Genomic DNA, 15604 nt, shown 5'->3' on the forward strand with positions numbered 1-15604 from the left:
CATTTGTTTGGATGGATTAGCATCTGTGGTTCACGTGGATACAATACCTGCTTTTAACATACACGACATTGAATATGGGATTGGAGGTTTTAGAAGCAGTTTTAGCAGTAGTGATCCCCCATTTTCATTGCTCAGTGTATGATGGTATTTAGAACAAGTCATAAATGAAGCTCAAAACAAGCATATGGTTTGTCAATTAATCAGCTTGTAGGATTGAAATGCATGAATTGTAATATTGAATCAGCTATTAAAAATTATATCAACAATTTAACTGTAAACAGCTGCAGGGAGAAATTGAAGGCTAGCAGCAAAGATCATATAGACAGGGGCAAAGATTTTTACTCACTCAAAACCCGAATTTCGAAAGAACAGCAGCTGCCTGGTCACCACCCAACAAAAAGTAAGGATGCCTTAAAGCAGCAGCAGCAGATAAACGACCCCTTCTAAGGGAACCTCTTTCTGATATCAGTTTTGTTGCTAAATCCCATCCTCTACCAGACTCCAGATCCAAAATCGTAAAATCCGGCCTTAACCGTGTTCTCTCCCTCCATTTGTTCAAATCATATTGAACTGCTTTTATTTCTGAATTGAAGTTCTTTAAATATGCTGGTGATCTTAGTGAAGGTATTGCCATTTGTAGTAGTACAATGCCGGCCGAATACATATCGAATAGATCCGGACTGTTGAGCTGCAACAATGGTTACCATTTACCACTGTGAAACACATTACAAATATATGCAGCTCATGGAAGCATTAACCAAGGAAGGTGCTCGTACCTGCCACAAAATTGGGGAAAGAAGAGCAGCAATTGGCTCGGGAGGAGGACTTGGTGTTTCTTCCGGTAGGACATATAGTTCCGGGGGACAATAATCGGGATCAAGCAGTCCACGGTTTGGTACATAGTTTTTACCAATGCGAAGGTCAGTTGCTGCACCGAAATCTATGAGTTTAATCTGTCCACGTTTTGTCACCACTATGTTGGCCGGTTTTACATCACGATGAACAATACCCGTGTCATGGATTTTCTTAAGCGAAGTAATAATCTGGCGTAATATTTGCTTGATGATTAATGCGTTCCGTTTAACGGATTCGACTCCTTGTAGTACACGTCCGAACATTACAGATTCTATGTTTAAAGGGAAGCTACGATCTTTCATGTAATCGGCAAGCGTACGATCGCCCTATCACATAAACACGTCTACAAATTAGTGCTAAACCAAGAAGAAGAGTCCTTACATGAACTGATAATTGTTCAATAATCTGCATGCATTTGCATAAAGACACAGTTGCAGACAATGAATTAACCAGTAAGATCCATCATATATAGGCCATAAAACTTAACTGCACATTGTATGGTAAAAGTACTATGAACACCCTTATACTAGGAGTTAGATTGAATTTTGTCCTTGTACATAGATCAAATAGCAAACTGATCCTTCTATTAAAAATTTTGTCCATTGCCCTGCCAATTTTTAACAGTAGAAATAGACGAAATTTTTAACAAAAATGATTAATTTACTCTTTGATCTAATGTATAGGGACTAATTTGCTCATTTTTTAAATAAAAAGAGTAAAATGCAATTTGACTCCTAACACAAGGACTTCCATAATACTTTTACCCGCATTGCATATATCCTCCATGTTTATTAAAACCATCCCGAGTATCATGTAATCTAAGGAAGTTGAATACGGCTATAATAATACCTCAAATTTCCAAACAAGCCACTTCCCACCCTTCACAAATTGTGAATTTGTTTGATCAGCAACAAAACTTCCTAAGAACTCAGCACATGTCTCAGGAGCTGCTCTTGAAAGCCTGTAATTAAACCATTCCTCATAGTCTCCACATTCTTCAGCCCCTTGGACACCAACTTTAACCTGCAGGTTCCCAACAAAACAATTTTCAATTATATACCATTTTAGAACAAAAAGCGTCAAAGTTATATATATAGAGATATATATTATTGTTGAGGGGATCAACTCTCTTCGGAAGAAATCATCGAAATGTTATTCACCGAACAGTCAATCAGAATCTCAAACAGTAGAGTTGAAGTGTCTATACTCAGTTCTAACCGTCATCCAACTTCAAAGAAAGATCAAGGTTCACGAAATTTGAGTGTTCTCCCCACCAAAGTAAAATGCTAAACATTTCCTTGGCAGTGACATGAATTCTTTTAGCATCTTCTAAATTAAAATGGAATATACAGTATAGACATCTCAAGCATAATACATTTACCATTTAAAGATTGATCAATTATTCAACTGACAACACTTCGAAAACATAGCCGTAAGAGAGTCACTCCCCTCCAACAATTATATACACATATATTCCAATGTATATGAAGAGGACAAATATGATCAAACAAACTAAATTACCTTTTTAAGAATAACCTTTTCTTTAAATCTGTCATCATCAACCAGTGCTTTTTTTGCTTTGCCTCTCTTCGGTAACCTATCTTCAAGTGAAGCATTCTTAGGAACAATAACACCAGAATAAACAATACCAAAAGACCCTTCTCCTAGCTTATCCCCAACCAAAAAATCACTCCTTTTCAAACTCCTCCTACCAGTCAAGCTATCCAATCCTAATTGCAAAGGAGCTAGTAAGTAAGCATCAATGGCACCTACAAGAACACCAGGCCTTGCAGTCAAATAAATCCATGTAAGCCCTGCAAAAACAATGAAACCCCATTTCTGCACTTCGTTTAATTCCCCAGTAACCGATTCAAACTCGGATTTAACAACAGGGAATTGAGATAAAGACTGTTGCAATAAATCAAATGCATTGCACCTTTCTGTGGTATTTTTGTGACGCTTTGTTAAAGACAAATGATTAACTTGAGAGAGAGATTTAAGAGGAGAAAAACAAAGAACCCTATGATTTTGCTGAACTGTTGCTGAAGTTGGACAGAGCAAGGAAGCCATGGTTTTTCCAAAAGGTTGTAACTTTATGTTCTGTTTTTTCGAAAAATAAAGCGTCAGCAAAAGGGCCAAAGGCTGGTCTTTTTCCACGAGTATTCCATATTTTTATCGGTTTAGGAAGGATTTAATATATGTGGATATCAAAGGTGATAACTTTCTAAAGCCACCGCACCAATGCCTTCCTGGTAGAAAATGACAAGCATGGCGTCTTGATCTAACTCTAAATTTATGTTTTGTTTATTTAATTTTAAAATATTATAAAATATCACTAATTAAATTATTTAAGAATTTTCATTTAAATTATTAATTTGTTAAAATTACTGTTTTACCATATTTTTTTTACAACACCTGCATTAATTGAAAGTTTTTATTATTTACTCTTTTATCTTTTATTTTTTTTCAAAAAACAAGTTTAAATATTATGAATCTACAAATTAAAATCTAAACAATTTTCTCTACATTAATCATCAATACTAATTGTCAAATCATTACTTGTAACTTGCTAATTGGCTTTTTTTTTAAAAAGGTTAAATTCTACTATTAGTCTTCGTACTTTATGAAAATTGTGGTTTTAATTTCTGTATTTGTATTTGATCATTTTTAGCTTCTATACTTTCCAAAAATTAAAATTTTAGTCGTCGCAACACAGTAACTATTAAATTCATTAAGTAAAGTTCTACTATTTCTAAAAACTGATGTGCCAAATATAGTATCATATGCGTAATATCATGTTAGCTTATTATTTTCACATATTGTTCACTAAAAATTCAATTAATGGATTAAAGACAATCATTTGTCTTAAGACTAAAATTTTAAATTTTGAAAAGTATAAAGATTTAGAAGGATCCAGTTGGAAAAAATAGACTAAATTTATAACTATACATAAAATACATGACTAGTAATTGAATTTAACTACTATAGTTCAGGTTAGGATAAAAATTTAAAATTTGAAAAGTATAGAGACTAAAAATGACCAATTTGAAAAGCATGAGGACTAAATCTAGTGGAATAAAAGTAAAATAGCTAAATCTATAACTTTTGTAGAGTAATGACCAATTTTTTTGATAAAAATAATCTCTCCCCGTCTCTCTCAATTTCGATATTGAGCATATTAATCTTTCTTTAAAAAAAAAGGAGCGGTTTAATCTTTAACAATTTAAAAAGTGAGCAATTAATGATAATTAATCACAAAGATAATATTTTTTTATCAATTTTATATAAATTTAACTCTCATAATTTACATGTTCTATCAATTTGGTCATGATTAAATAAATTTATAAATATGTAAATACTGTGGTTAAATTTGTTAAATTTTTTAGAATCTAGACTAAATTAATAAAATATGTAAATATAAAGGGTTAAACTTATTATTATACCAATAAAAATTATTTACAATTGCTCACTTCCAAAATTGTCAAGTTGAGGGATTAATTTGCTAAATTTCGAAAATGAGAAGGACTGAAAATTTTTTTTACCATTTTTTCCATAATTAGATGATTAAATTAAGAACCTCGAATTATGTAATTTAACATCAAAAAAAGAAAAAGTGAACATCGATACAGCATGGGAAGATAAAGCTTGAGCCTTCGATCTTGAAGAAGTATTATTAGCATGTGCAATTGCGTCCCTTTGATCCCCTTTCCCTCCTCCATCGTCAAAATTAGAAACCCATTGCTCAAAAATCCACAAGTTTCAGATACCCATTTCCCAATTATCACGAATAATGGCCGATTACATTTCCTTGGATGCTGTATGAGAGCTACCCCATCTTCAAGTTCAAGCGTAGAGGGAGATGGATATGGGCAGTTGGAGTTTGACGATGATGAATTGGAGCTCAAACGACGTCGTACCGATGCTACCTTGGAGAAAATTAGTGACAAGGAGTTGAAGGGGAAGATGGGCAACAAGAATGGGGATAAATTGGTTAGCAGGAAGCAACTGATGAAGAGATCAAATATGGTGGCCAAGCAAGTGATAAGCATCCAATCTGCTCAAACCTTAGGCTTTGTGTCTCAATTATGGGTGGATACTACTTCAGTCAGTACTTTCCTCTTCATACTATTATTATTATGATGATGATCCTTATTCAAGGCTAAACATGTTATTGTTTTATTCCCAATTTGCAGCTGAATTTGAAATTTTGGATATCCATGAATGCAAAATGTTTTCTTAGGGGTAAAAGTAGCATATCTTTGATGTAATGTTCAGTGACTAATTTGCCTATTTTTTGAATAGAGGGTCAAAATGCAATCTAACACTGCAGAGGCCTCCTTAGTATTTTAACCTTTAATAAAATCTTAACTTTTGAATACCAAAATGGTCTATTTTGTTTCTATGATGGAAACTTTATGTTACAACATGTTTCTCATTTTAGCCATTTGTTTAGTTTTAAACAAATATGATTGTGCTTCTTCTTTTTTTTACTCTTTGCTTATTGATTTTAGCAACTTTAGAGTAAAAGAAGGTATGTAGCAAAGTTTACAACTAAAACTAAACATAGGTTATTTAGGCAAGTTGTTTAATACATATTTGTATTCTTTCATTTTTTTCAGTGGTTAGTGTTGGCTATGGAGGTAAGGCCAAGCTTGCTTGCTGGGCAATCAGAAAGGATTCTTCTACAAGACATCAACAAGGTAATGGATTAATAACATTTTTTGCATTTGCATTTGCATTTTACTACTGCTAATAAAGTTTACTTTTTAACATAATAGAGTATGTATCTATTGTTCAAGGATTATGCTGGTTTCATCCACTATTACCAATTACCTTCCTTGCTTGTAATTTTCGTTTTTGCTTTCGAAGGTTGGTGATGTTGTCCTTGTTGAAGATGAGAGAGTGATGGATAATGACTTTAAGATGGTTAGACTCGAGACTCTGGTAGGTTTCGGTACTTGCTTCTATTGTTTGGGTGTAAATCTCGTCATTTTTTTCATCTATAACTTGCTGATTTTTCTTATGCAAATTTTCTTCCATGTGTTTGATTGGTAAAAGTACCATAGATGTCCTATACTAGGAGTTGGATTGCATTTTGTCCCCTCTACTCAAAAAATGAGCATATTAGTCCATGTACATTAGATCGAAGAGCAAACTGGTCCTCCTGTTAAAGTTTTCATCCATTTTTACTGTTAAAAACTGGTATTTGTATGTGAGAATGAGATACACTTGGCATGCCACATGTAACTGTTTGATTATTTTGTCAGCCACGTCAGTTTTTAATAGTAGAAATGGATGAAAATTGTAATAGAAAGGTCCAGTTTACTCTTTAACCTAATATACAGGAACTAATTTGCTAAATTTTTAAGTAAATGGGGTAAAATGTAATCTGACTCCTAGTACAATGATCTCCATGGTACTTTTTACCCTGTTTGATCCTATGAAATTCTCATGCTGGTATTAGCCATTTGAAATGGAGTTGTACAGTTTCCACTTGCAACTATTAGTTGATTTTTCTTATGCAAATTTGATTCAATGCGTTCGATACTATGAAATTCTAGTTTACGTATGATGCAGAGATGATTATTAGTTGTTCATTTGAAGTGGAGTTGTATTGTTTCACCTTGCAACTATTAGTTGTTCACTTGAATTGTAATTTAGAGCACAGTTCATTTAGACTGCAACCATCAACTGTTGAACAGTATCATGATTTTATCTCTCTAGACTTTATATTTCTCGAGTTTAATTTACAATTTTTTTTAGGTAGGATACCGAGTTGTAACACCAAGATATCGAAACATCGGGAAGGTAAATACATGCTTTATATGCTAGAAACTCTCTGCCTATTTCATTATATATATATCTTATCATATATCTCATATAATTATAGGTTCGGGGCTATACTTTCAACATTAATTCAGGGGCTGTTGAATCTCTTGAGCTCGATTCTTTTGGGATATCCATCATTCCATCAAGTTTGGTAGTCTTTTTTTCTTTTCATATAGGTGATACCGAGTCATAGAAGATTGCAGATTATCAGTTACTTTTTACCGACATAACCGGATTATAATTCCAGGTGAGCACTTATGCTTTGCTTGTCGAGGATGTGCTTGAAGTTATAGCTGACAGAGTAGTCGTTCACGAAGCTGCAGCCTCACGCTTACAGAGGCTGACAAAGGTATCTTACTTGTCACTGAATGTTCTATTTCCTTTTTTGGGGCGAGTTCAACTCAGCAAATCCCACCTTTCTGCAACAAAATTCCCATGAACATGCACTTAGAATAAAGCTTAGCTCATATTGTGGCAAACAAGCAACTTTCCGGAGCCTGTTTGATAAGCGTACAATTTTCTACTATTAGAACGATGTATTGAGGCATATGTATAGAGTATCATATCAACATCTTGGGTTAAAGTATCATAGAGGCCCTTATATTATGAGTCAGATTGCATTTTGCCCCTTCTACTAAAAATATGGGCAAATTAGTCTCTGGACATTAGATCAAAGAACAAACTGGTCCTTTTGTTAAAAATTACATCTATTCTTATTATTAAAAATTGGTCCATATACGTCGGCATGAGGTACACGTGACATATCACGTATAATTGTCTGGTTATTCTATTTTTACTCTTTAATTGATTTACTCTTTAATTTAATTTTACAGGGACTAGTTTATCTATTTTTTTAGTAAAGGAGGTAAAATGCAATCTGACTCTTAATACTGGAACCTGCATTATACTTTTACCCAACATCTTGTATGTTTGTGATTATATGCATCCATAACCAAAACTTGGTTTAACACCCTAATTTGTCTAATGACTTTTCTCATATATTTAGAGAAGTTGATATATGTTTTAGAATTGGAATTTTTTTTGCTTATAATATGTTTCATTTTATTTATAGGGTTAGCATTTGGTACACTAACAGTGTATTTTTCTTATTTCACAAGCAATGTATTGAATATTATTCCTTATTTATAATGTAAATAACTTAGGGTTCAAGTACCATAGAGGCCATGTATCAAGAGTTAGTTTATATTTTACTCTCTCTACAAAAAGAAAAAGAGCAAAGTAATCAATGTACATTAGATCAAAGAGAAAATTTGTCTTTTTAATAAAAATTTTATTTATTTCTATTATTAAAAATTGGTCCTTGTATGTCAGTGATTCTATCAGTCATACCAATTTTTAAAAGTAGAAATAGAAAATAAAAAATTATTGAATGATCAATTTACTCTTTATCTTACATAGACGACTTTGTTCATTTTTTAGTAGAGAGGGTAAAATGCAATTCAACTCTTAGTATGGGAGTCTCTATGGTACTTTTACCAGTAATTTTGCCATGAGTTAAGTCTGTGACTCGCTTATGCCAGGGTTTTTGGGATGCCCAAAGTTTGGAAGTGTCCTTAGAAGAACACATAGAATATGGTGGTGATGAAGGGTCGGAGGGATTTCGTGATGGTCGGAGAAGTAGGCGACGTTCCCGTGGCCGTAAACCACGTTCGAAGTCAAGGGAAGCAGATGATGATTGGGAACTTCCAATAGATTATTTTTGAATTTGTTAAGGTATCCATGCTTTCTTCCATAGATAGATGTGTATCAATTGTAATCACTATAAGAAGATCATCAATAAGAAAAACTAATTTCTTAGTGAAGTTAAATTAGAATAGATTTGTATTATTTACTTCTAATCATTCTATTACTACTAATACACAAAACTCTTGAAATCTGAATTTCAATAACATTGTTAATCACTGTTAGTAGAATTTAAGAACATCCGAAGAACTAATAACAAAATGGCAGATTGTCTAGCCAAGACAAATAGTGATGATATCAATTGATTAGTGGTCTTTGGAAATTTGTCATCTAAGGTTAAGATTTTGTTAGAAGAAGATATTCGTTTATTTAAGTTTGACTTATTTTCTTTTTTATCGAAAAAAATAATGATTAAAATTCTTATTTGATATTTTAATATTGAATAAAAAATATTACTTGATCCTAAGGATCTTATGGTTATTTATTTAGCAAAATCATCCCCTTGTACGGTCATTCGTGCCCCACTTCTGAAATTTTACAAAATCGAGGCGTACACTATGCCTTGTTCAATGAACTTTCTTCTTTTTTTATTTGCGTAATTTTAATAATTTAAATAAAAATTATCAAATATTTTAATAATATTTTAAAATTTTAAATTAAATAATTTAAATATAAAATTTAGTAATAATTTTATAGTGGAACATGAAACCATCCTCAATAGATATCAAACTTTTTTTGTGACGGGCGTTGCATGTAATCAATAGCTCATTTCATTCCCTTTGCAGTTTGCAGACAAAATATATTTTGAATAAAACTCGCAATCAACAGTCTTTTAATCTTATTAACTTTTAATGAAGCTTAAATAAATGATTAATTAGCAGATAAAATAGTGAAACGTTGAACCAATCATGTCTTATGTGTCTCATCGTATCCAATTGAATGCATTTAATTAAATTTTGTAATTCTGAATCTCACCAACTCCACACTCCATTTATTCCCCTCCACCTACCCCTCACTGACACACCATCAATTTTAATAACCTACGTTTCGAATCCTATGTTTTTTTCATCATATTTTATTTAAATATTGTCATATTATTCAAATACCCTACAATTAATTTTTTGGTTTAAATATCAAATTAACCCTTTTCTCATTTAGGTGTTAAATATGATATTTAAATTATTAATTTTGTTTAGTGTCCATCTATATTGGAATCTATGGATATGGTGACGGAGTTAAAATTTTTTTTTTAGGTTTAAAATTAAATTGTATATTTTTACAGTAATAAAAATATAATTGTATTATTTTAATAGGTTATATCTTTATAATTTTTAAAAGGTTAAATTAATTTTTTACTATTTTTAAGGTCAAAGTATAATTTTATCATTATTAATTTAAAATTTTACAAATTTTAAAAAACTTAAATTAAAAATCTATTATTTTAGAAAGGCCATCGCCCACAGGTCTCTTAGTAGCTCTGCTATTGTATGGATCACTCAGTGAGACCAATATTGGTTCTCAAGTATTCATGTTCAATTTTATCTCTTTTTAACTCCGTAGAGAGTCTCAAGGGAATCTTTGAAGAAAAAATACTTTTTTTTGGTGGTTGAAGGTGCTACCACATCGTGAATCTCTCAAGGTTCTGAACGAAGTTGAAAGACCAAATTTAAAGATAAAATTGATTACAAACACTTAGTGAAAGAGTTCGTCAACATTTTATAGGCAACACTTCACAAGCTCCTCTCCAAACGAGTCTAGTCTTCTCTTAATAAATTTTGTCTCATTTTACCCTACACTGATAGTTAATGTATATCACTTTTAAATAATAATAAAAAAACAAAACATTTTAAGTAAATGAAAAATAAATAGTTTGAAAGCCTATTTTTTATTCAAATTCAAACAGCGCATGTCTCTCTCCTCTCCTTTTCTTATCTTCCTCTCGTTTGGACCATTCTATCGTCAAATCAAAATCTCATATTTCTAGCAATGGCGACGGCTCATTTACGTTTCAGCCAACGCATGCCTCTCCATCCATTGAATAACAATAACACTGCCACTGTTACTGTTACTGCCACTGACTCTGTGCTTGTTTCGAATCCCAAGCAACAGTATCGGATTCTCCATTCCGACGAACGGAACCTACTGAACCATCAACATCCGGTTACGGCCACCGCCACCGAGAAAATGGAGACGACGGCGTTAGATTTGAATTCGTCGTTGGCTGAGGAGCTCAACGCCGTAAGGATGAAGACGGAGCGTTTGAGATTGGATAAAGAGAAGACGGAGAAGATGTTGAAAGAGAGGGAAGCATTGCTTCTTTTGCAAATGAAAGAGATCGAAGAGCGAGGTCAGATTCAAAGACACCTCGAAATTCAAGTTGATAGGCTCTTCAGATTGAAGGAGCTCAAATCTTATTCCATGGTAATTAATTAATCAATTCACGTTTTTTTTTTAAACAAATTTAATGATTCAAATTCATTTGTTTGACATTTATGATGGTTTTTGAATCAGAGGATATCTCCATTAAAATCACTGAGGGAAAAACAACGAAGTGGTTGGAACATGAATGAGGTGCATTCGCTGGTGAGTGTTTTTATGACTGAAAATGCAATCCTCCTATATATTTATTTTAAAAAAAATTCGCTTCTTTAAAAAATCTGTAAATTGTCATTTGTTTAGCGTTTTGTATACTCTGCCGAGAGCTTGAATGTCTGAAAAAGGTGATGATGGCGGATTCACAGAAGTAGAGCACCTTAGCTGCCAAAGAAATCATTTGGGCTCTTGGCAGAGTGAGACAATATCGGGTATCACGGAGTCGCATTTTGTTCATTCTATTTAAGAAATATATAAATTAGTCCCATGTAGTATATCAAGGAGCAAAAAATTCTTTTGATAAAAAATTTATCTATTTTTATTATTAAAAATTGATCCCAACAAATTACATGTGATACGTATAACTATTTGATTATTTTATCATTCGCGTTAATTTTTAATAATAACAAAAAGAATCAGTTTACTCTTTGATATAATGACATGAATTAATTTATTAATTATTTTAAATAAAAAAATTAATTGTAATCTAACTTTTAATACGAGCATAGCACTTTTACCATAATACTGGAAACAACATTTCACAGGTTTCTTTGGAAAAAATTATCTCATTTTCTACTTATATTCAAATTTTCTTCAGGAATTAAAAGGGTATGAATCCAGAGATGAAAACCCACTGCAGGCTTCAACCCCATCCAATTCTTCTCAAAGATTTTAAAGAATAATGATTAAGGCTTTTTTTTTTCCTTTTTTATCTTCTCTTTTCCTTATCTTTTTGTCATTTTAAAAGCAAACATTATAGTATAATATCTCATTATAGTTGTAACTCATCTTGTTGGAAAGTGGTAAATTATACCCAAAATCTTTGTTCTTTTTAATCAATGTTTCTTCCTCGGTCTTTGAACATACATTACAAATTATTAAATTATTAATAAATTTACGAAAATTTTTATTTAATTCATTAAACTATTGAAATTATTATTATATAATAATTCTCTCTCCTTTTCTCTTTTATTATTTATTTTTTCCATGAAACAACTTTAAATATCGCAAATTTACAAATTAAAACTCGAACAAACTTTTTTTATCTTCGATACTATTAAAATATGTTATTCTACTTATCAATAACTAGCTAGCTAAATTTAGAAAAAAATTAAAAGTTAAATAACTTGAATAAAAATTTTCAAATAATTTAATGATCATTTTATGACTTTTTAATATTGAATGACCAAAATGTTAAGTAATTTAATGAACTTAAATGTAATTTACTCTTAAACATCTTTTTTTCTTCTTTTATGATATGCATGTACCAAGGTTATATACAGCATTAAATCATATAAAAATTCATGAAAGTTGCATAAAAAAATTGTAAACGGGAAAGGGAGTACGAAAATGATACAAAAATAACAGTACTAGAAAAATTATAAAACATGGCTTGCATTGTTGTTGGTAAACTAAGAAGCCTAATTCTACAACTACCCTACCCTACCCTTTGCAAATGAATAAATCCCGAGCTGCTATGGCGAAAAAAGACAACCATTAAGCACTTCACATGAAAAGCCTTTTATAGCCAGAGACTGGCACGATATATGAAATATAGCCAACGTGAGCCTCTCTGGTTGCATTCCAAGCTCAATACCTAGTTATCGCTTAGTCCCTGTAGTAGAAAAATATATATGAATGAAAGATTATTTTAAACTTATCAAGATTATCAACCCTACATCTTCAATGACGGATAATCCGGATTCCTCTCACAGAATTCCCATTGATTGTTGCAGTTTACACACGTTACGTATGTTGTCCTAGGTTCATCTGCACTCCTAGTCTGCATTTGATAGTAACTGGTGTCCCGTTTACCACAACGACCGCACTTAAATGGATCGCGAGATAGAGCTTTTTCTTTTATTTCTTTATCCTCGCGTTGCCTTTGCTCGCTGGCCATTTCTTCTGGGGTCATAGTGATAAGCCTTTCCGGATTCACTTCTCCTACAAGAACTTTCCTCCTGAAGTCTGGATTTTTCGGATCCTTCATGTTGAACATTATCGATCTATATTTAATATTGCTGGTGCCATTTGATTTACCCATCTTCCTGAACATCACAGATTCCACAGTTACCGCAACCCAGATGAGATCACAAGCATTCACTTGATCCAACATGTCTTCATCAGTCTCACTGGGAACTTTAGACAAGGCCTCCACTAGAATCTTCCGAAATTTATCACGCAAAGGATCATTAAATTTGACCAATGTAATCAACTTTGGAGCACTCTTCGCCTTTGTTTTCCCGTCGATATAAATCTTCTTAATCTTACCAGTCTCTCCGCGATTTATCTTCTCAGCCGTTGCTGTATTTCCATCCGCTTCCTTTTTCTCAACTTTGACGTGCTTCGTTGAACCACCGTTAGGCGCTTCCTTAACCTTTATGGTTTCCGTACTGGAGATCTTTTCAGCCTTCAGAGCACTCAACCTCTGAATTTTCTCAACCTTGACAGCACTAGCAGTGCCATTTTTCTCACTCTTGGAAGGCTCTTCAAAACCTTTATGGTTTCCGTACTGGAGATCTTTTCAGCCTTCAGAGCACTCAACCTCTGAATTTTCTCAACCTTGACAGCACTAGCAGTGCCATTTTTCTCACTCTTGGAAGGCTCTTCAATAACAATTTTTCTCCATAACTCCAGCAAATCCGAAGCCATTCTATGAATCTTCTCCGTAGGATGCTTTGTGAGAGGTCGAAGCTTTCTCACGAGCTTCGTAAAAAAAATAATAAGAGGGTATCGTAAATGAAGTTGTTATAAATCATACCTATTAAGGTAAAAATATCATGGAGGCCCTTGCAATTAGTCTTTGTAGTTAGATCAAATGGAAAACTAGTCATTTTGGTTAATAGTAGAGATTGATGGAATTTTTAATAGAAGGATAAGGACTTTTTTTTCTATTTTTGAATAAAAAGAGCAAAATGTAATCCGACTACATGATACTTTTACCTACTATAAGATAAGACACGAAGAAAAGGGCAATTTTTTTTAAAAACACTACCTACACTAGTTCTCCTAAGTCCTAACATCCTACTCATCCACTTTTCTATCATTCCTTTATATCGGTAGTCAAAATCATACTAAAAAATGAGAGCCTTACTATGGTAAAAGCATAATACATTCAAGTATTTCTATATTTTAACTGTCCAAAGATTCTAAAAAGCAGCAATAACAGACTTCAAATTGTGAATTTCTGGGTGTGCGCAAAATCAAACAATTCATGCAATCTTTATTTTTTTTTTGGATAAATATCAAAATTGCACATGAACTTTGATTCAATGTGCAAATTAGTACATAAAATTGGATTTTATGCAGTTTCACACCTTAAACCTTAAACTTTGATTTTGGTTCAAATGAATAAATGAATGCATAAATTTATTTTATATTGGATTTACAAAAATTTAATCAAATCAAAATGTCAAATTATAAAATTGAAAAAAATCAAACTTCATGCCCTAATATTTTTTCACCTAACATAGTTGATTATACTTAACCGATCACAAAGAAAACAATTAAACCACCTTTCCACAGTTTGTAAACTGCACTGCTAGCACATACATGCATACATCCATGTATCCATGCATGCATGCATACATGCATATAGTTAAATTCTCAATCAAACAAATACCGAAATTTTGTAGTGAAAGAATTTGATTTCCCTCCTAATCCACAGTCACAAAAATTAAAACAACGTAAAAATCTATACAGGAAATTATTCATTGATCGGAATTTTATTTTAAAAAGGAAAAAAAAAAGAGAGAGTAAAACATATATTGATTTCGGAGAAAGTGAAAAACCTGAGTAGAAACAAGAATGTCGTGAGTGACAGGGAAAGTCTTGAGCTGGTTCAAGGCGTCGACGCATCTAGAAACTTCGGGACCCTTGGAGGAAACGGCATCGGAGGCGGCGGCAGCCAAATCCGCGGCTTTCCTGGCTGCGTCAAACAATTTCATGAGCTCTCTCTCCATTCGCCGGGACAGAATTTAAACCTAAAGAGTGAATGAAAAAGGTAAAAGAGATATGGAGGGATTTCCTGCCGTTGTTTTACCTTCTTAAAAGCGAAGGATGTCGTTGAAGAGAAACCGAAACCGAGAAGAAGGTGTTTTTAGTATGGTTAGGAGTGTTGGAACCGGATTGGGTCAAATATCTAGGCATATGGACCGCAACTAACATATCCCTTGGATCTTAGGGAATGGACAGTCCATTATTGAGCTTGCTTCCTTTATTTCATTTGGGCTTCTTATTGCTGCCCTTTTCTCTTATTATGCATAGGAAAATTTTACAAAAAAACCTTTAACCTTTAGGTTACTAAATTATTAATAAATTTACATTTTAGTTATTTAATTTTAAAAGTTTACAAAATAGTCATTGAGTTATTTAAAAAATTTTATTTAAGTCATTGAGTTGTTAAAATCGATGTTGCATGGCTTTCTCTGTTCGCACCATCTGCACCAATTGAAAGCATTTATTCTTCTTCTCTTCTACGTTTAGTTTTATGAAATAGTTTTAAATGTTACAATTTTGCAAGCCAAAGTACAAGTAGCTTTCTTCTTCGATCTCTAATATTGACTATCAGATCGACTTAAATCTAAGATATATTCTTCTATTCATTGATGGATATTGATCCAAT

General features: G+C 32.5%; 4 protein-coding genes across 9 annotated transcripts; 2 read left to right on the forward strand and 2 right to left on the reverse strand.

The window, feature by feature from the left end:
• Positions 1–219: 219 nt before the first annotated feature.
• LOC107935933 (serine/threonine-protein kinase STN8, chloroplastic) lies at positions 220–3076 on the reverse strand. The gene is made up of 4 exons (XM_016868559.2): positions 2377–3076; positions 1705–1878; positions 777–1181; positions 220–688 (listed from the first exon to the last, which is right to left on the reverse strand). The coding sequence occupies exons 1-4, from the start codon at positions 2923–2925 to the stop codon at positions 347–349; spliced, it is 1470 nt and encodes a 489-aa protein (XP_016724048.1). The 5' UTR covers positions 2926–3076; the 3' UTR covers positions 220–346.
• A 1368-nt stretch (positions 3077–4444) lies between these two features.
• LOC107935929 (uncharacterized) lies at positions 4445–8513 on the forward strand. Of its 2 annotated transcripts, XM_016868555.2 has the most exons (7): positions 4445–4959; positions 5475–5555; positions 5725–5799; positions 6619–6663; positions 6746–6835; positions 6932–7033; positions 8226–8513. In XM_016868555.2, the coding sequence occupies exons 1-7, from the start codon at positions 4534–4536 to the stop codon at positions 8406–8408; spliced, it is 1002 nt and encodes a 333-aa protein (XP_016724044.2). In that variant the 5' UTR covers positions 4445–4533; the 3' UTR covers positions 8409–8513. The 2 variants fall into 2 exon arrangements, with proteins under 2 accessions (XP_016724044.2, XP_040943390.1); XM_041087456.1 differs by lacking the exon at positions 6746–6835 and having other exon boundaries at positions 4450–4959.
• A 1723-nt stretch (positions 8514–10236) lies between these two features.
• On the forward strand, positions 10237–11899 carry LOC107935939 (uncharacterized). 4 transcript variants are annotated; one of them, XR_005909538.1, is made up of 4 exons: positions 10271–10809; positions 10900–10971; positions 11068–11192; positions 11579–11899. XR_005909538.1 is itself a non-coding variant. In XM_016868567.2 (3 exons), the coding sequence occupies exons 1-3, from the start codon at positions 10375–10377 to the stop codon at positions 11654–11656; spliced, it is 585 nt and encodes a 194-aa protein (XP_016724056.2). In that variant the 5' UTR covers positions 10237–10374; the 3' UTR covers positions 11657–11899. The 4 variants fall into 4 exon arrangements, 2 of the variants coding, with proteins under 2 accessions (XP_016724056.2, XP_016724057.2); XM_016868567.2 differs by lacking the exon at positions 11068–11192 and having other exon boundaries at positions 10237–10809; XM_016868568.2 differs by lacking the exon at positions 11579–11899 and having other exon boundaries at positions 10269–10809; positions 11068–11281.
• A 367-nt stretch (positions 11900–12266) lies between these two features.
• LOC107935951 (transcription elongation factor TFIIS) lies at positions 12267–15084 on the reverse strand. Of its 2 annotated transcripts, none has more exons than XM_041087467.1 (3): positions 14772–15084; positions 13477–13686; positions 12267–13357 (listed from the first exon to the last, which is right to left on the reverse strand). In XM_041087467.1, the coding sequence occupies exons 1-3, from the start codon at positions 14940–14942 to the stop codon at positions 12656–12658; spliced, it is 1083 nt and encodes a 360-aa protein (XP_040943401.1). In that variant the 5' UTR covers positions 14943–15084; the 3' UTR covers positions 12267–12655. The 2 variants fall into 2 exon arrangements, with proteins under 2 accessions (XP_040943401.1, XP_040943402.1); XM_041087468.1 differs by having other exon boundaries at positions 12267–13423.
• Positions 15085–15604: the final 520 nt, after the last annotated feature.

The sequence above is a fragment of the Gossypium hirsutum genome, chromosome A02, assembly GCF_007990345.1.
Source record: "Gossypium hirsutum isolate 1008001.06 chromosome A02, Gossypium_hirsutum_v2.1, whole genome shotgun sequence".
Taxonomy (NCBI): Eukaryota; Viridiplantae; Streptophyta; class Magnoliopsida; order Malvales; family Malvaceae; genus Gossypium; species Gossypium hirsutum.

Coding starts and splice junctions, on each gene's coding strand:
- LOC107935951 (XM_041087468.1), bottom strand. CDS start 14,942: ATGGAGAGAGAGCTCATGAAATTGTTTGACGCAGCCAGGAAAGCCGCG. Junction 13,687..14,771: donor ACATTCTTGTTTCTACTCAG/GTTTTTCACTTT, acceptor TTTTTTACGAAG/CTCGTGAGAAAGCTTCGACC. Junction 13,424..13,476: donor CCAGTACGGAAACCATAAAG/GTTTTGAAGAGC, acceptor AGTGCTGTCAAG/GTTGAGAAAATTCAGAGGTT.
- LOC107935929 (XM_016868555.2), top strand. CDS start 4,534: ATGTGCAATTGCGTCCCTTTGATCCCCTTTCCCTCCTCCATCGTCAAA. Junction 4,960..5,474: donor TATGGGTGGATACTACTTCA/GTCAGTACTTTC, acceptor CATTTTTTTCAG/TGGTTAGTGTTGGCTATGGA. Junction 7,034..8,225: donor GCTTACAGAGGCTGACAAAG/GTATCTTACTTG, acceptor CGCTTATGCCAG/GGTTTTTGGGATGCCCAAAG.
- LOC107935933 (XM_016868559.2), bottom strand. CDS start 2,925: ATGGCTTCCTTGCTCTGTCCAACTTCAGCAACAGTTCAGCAAAATCAT. Junction 1,879..2,376: donor AAAAGGTTATTCTTAAAAAG/GTAATTTAGTTT, acceptor GGGAACCTGCAG/GTTAAAGTTGGTGTCCAAGG. Junction 689..776: donor TTTCCCCAATTTTGTGGCAG/GTACGAGCACCT, acceptor CCATTGTTGCAG/CTCAACAGTCCGGATCTATT.
- LOC107935939 (XM_016868567.2), top strand. CDS start 10,375: ATGGCGACGGCTCATTTACGTTTCAGCCAACGCATGCCTCTCCATCCA. Junction 10,810..10,899: donor AGCTCAAATCTTATTCCATG/GTAATTAATTAA, acceptor TTTTTGAATCAG/AGGATATCTCCATTAAAATC. Junction 10,972..11,578: donor TGAATGAGGTGCATTCGCTG/GTGAGTGTTTTT, acceptor AATTTTCTTCAG/GAATTAAAAGGGTATGAATC.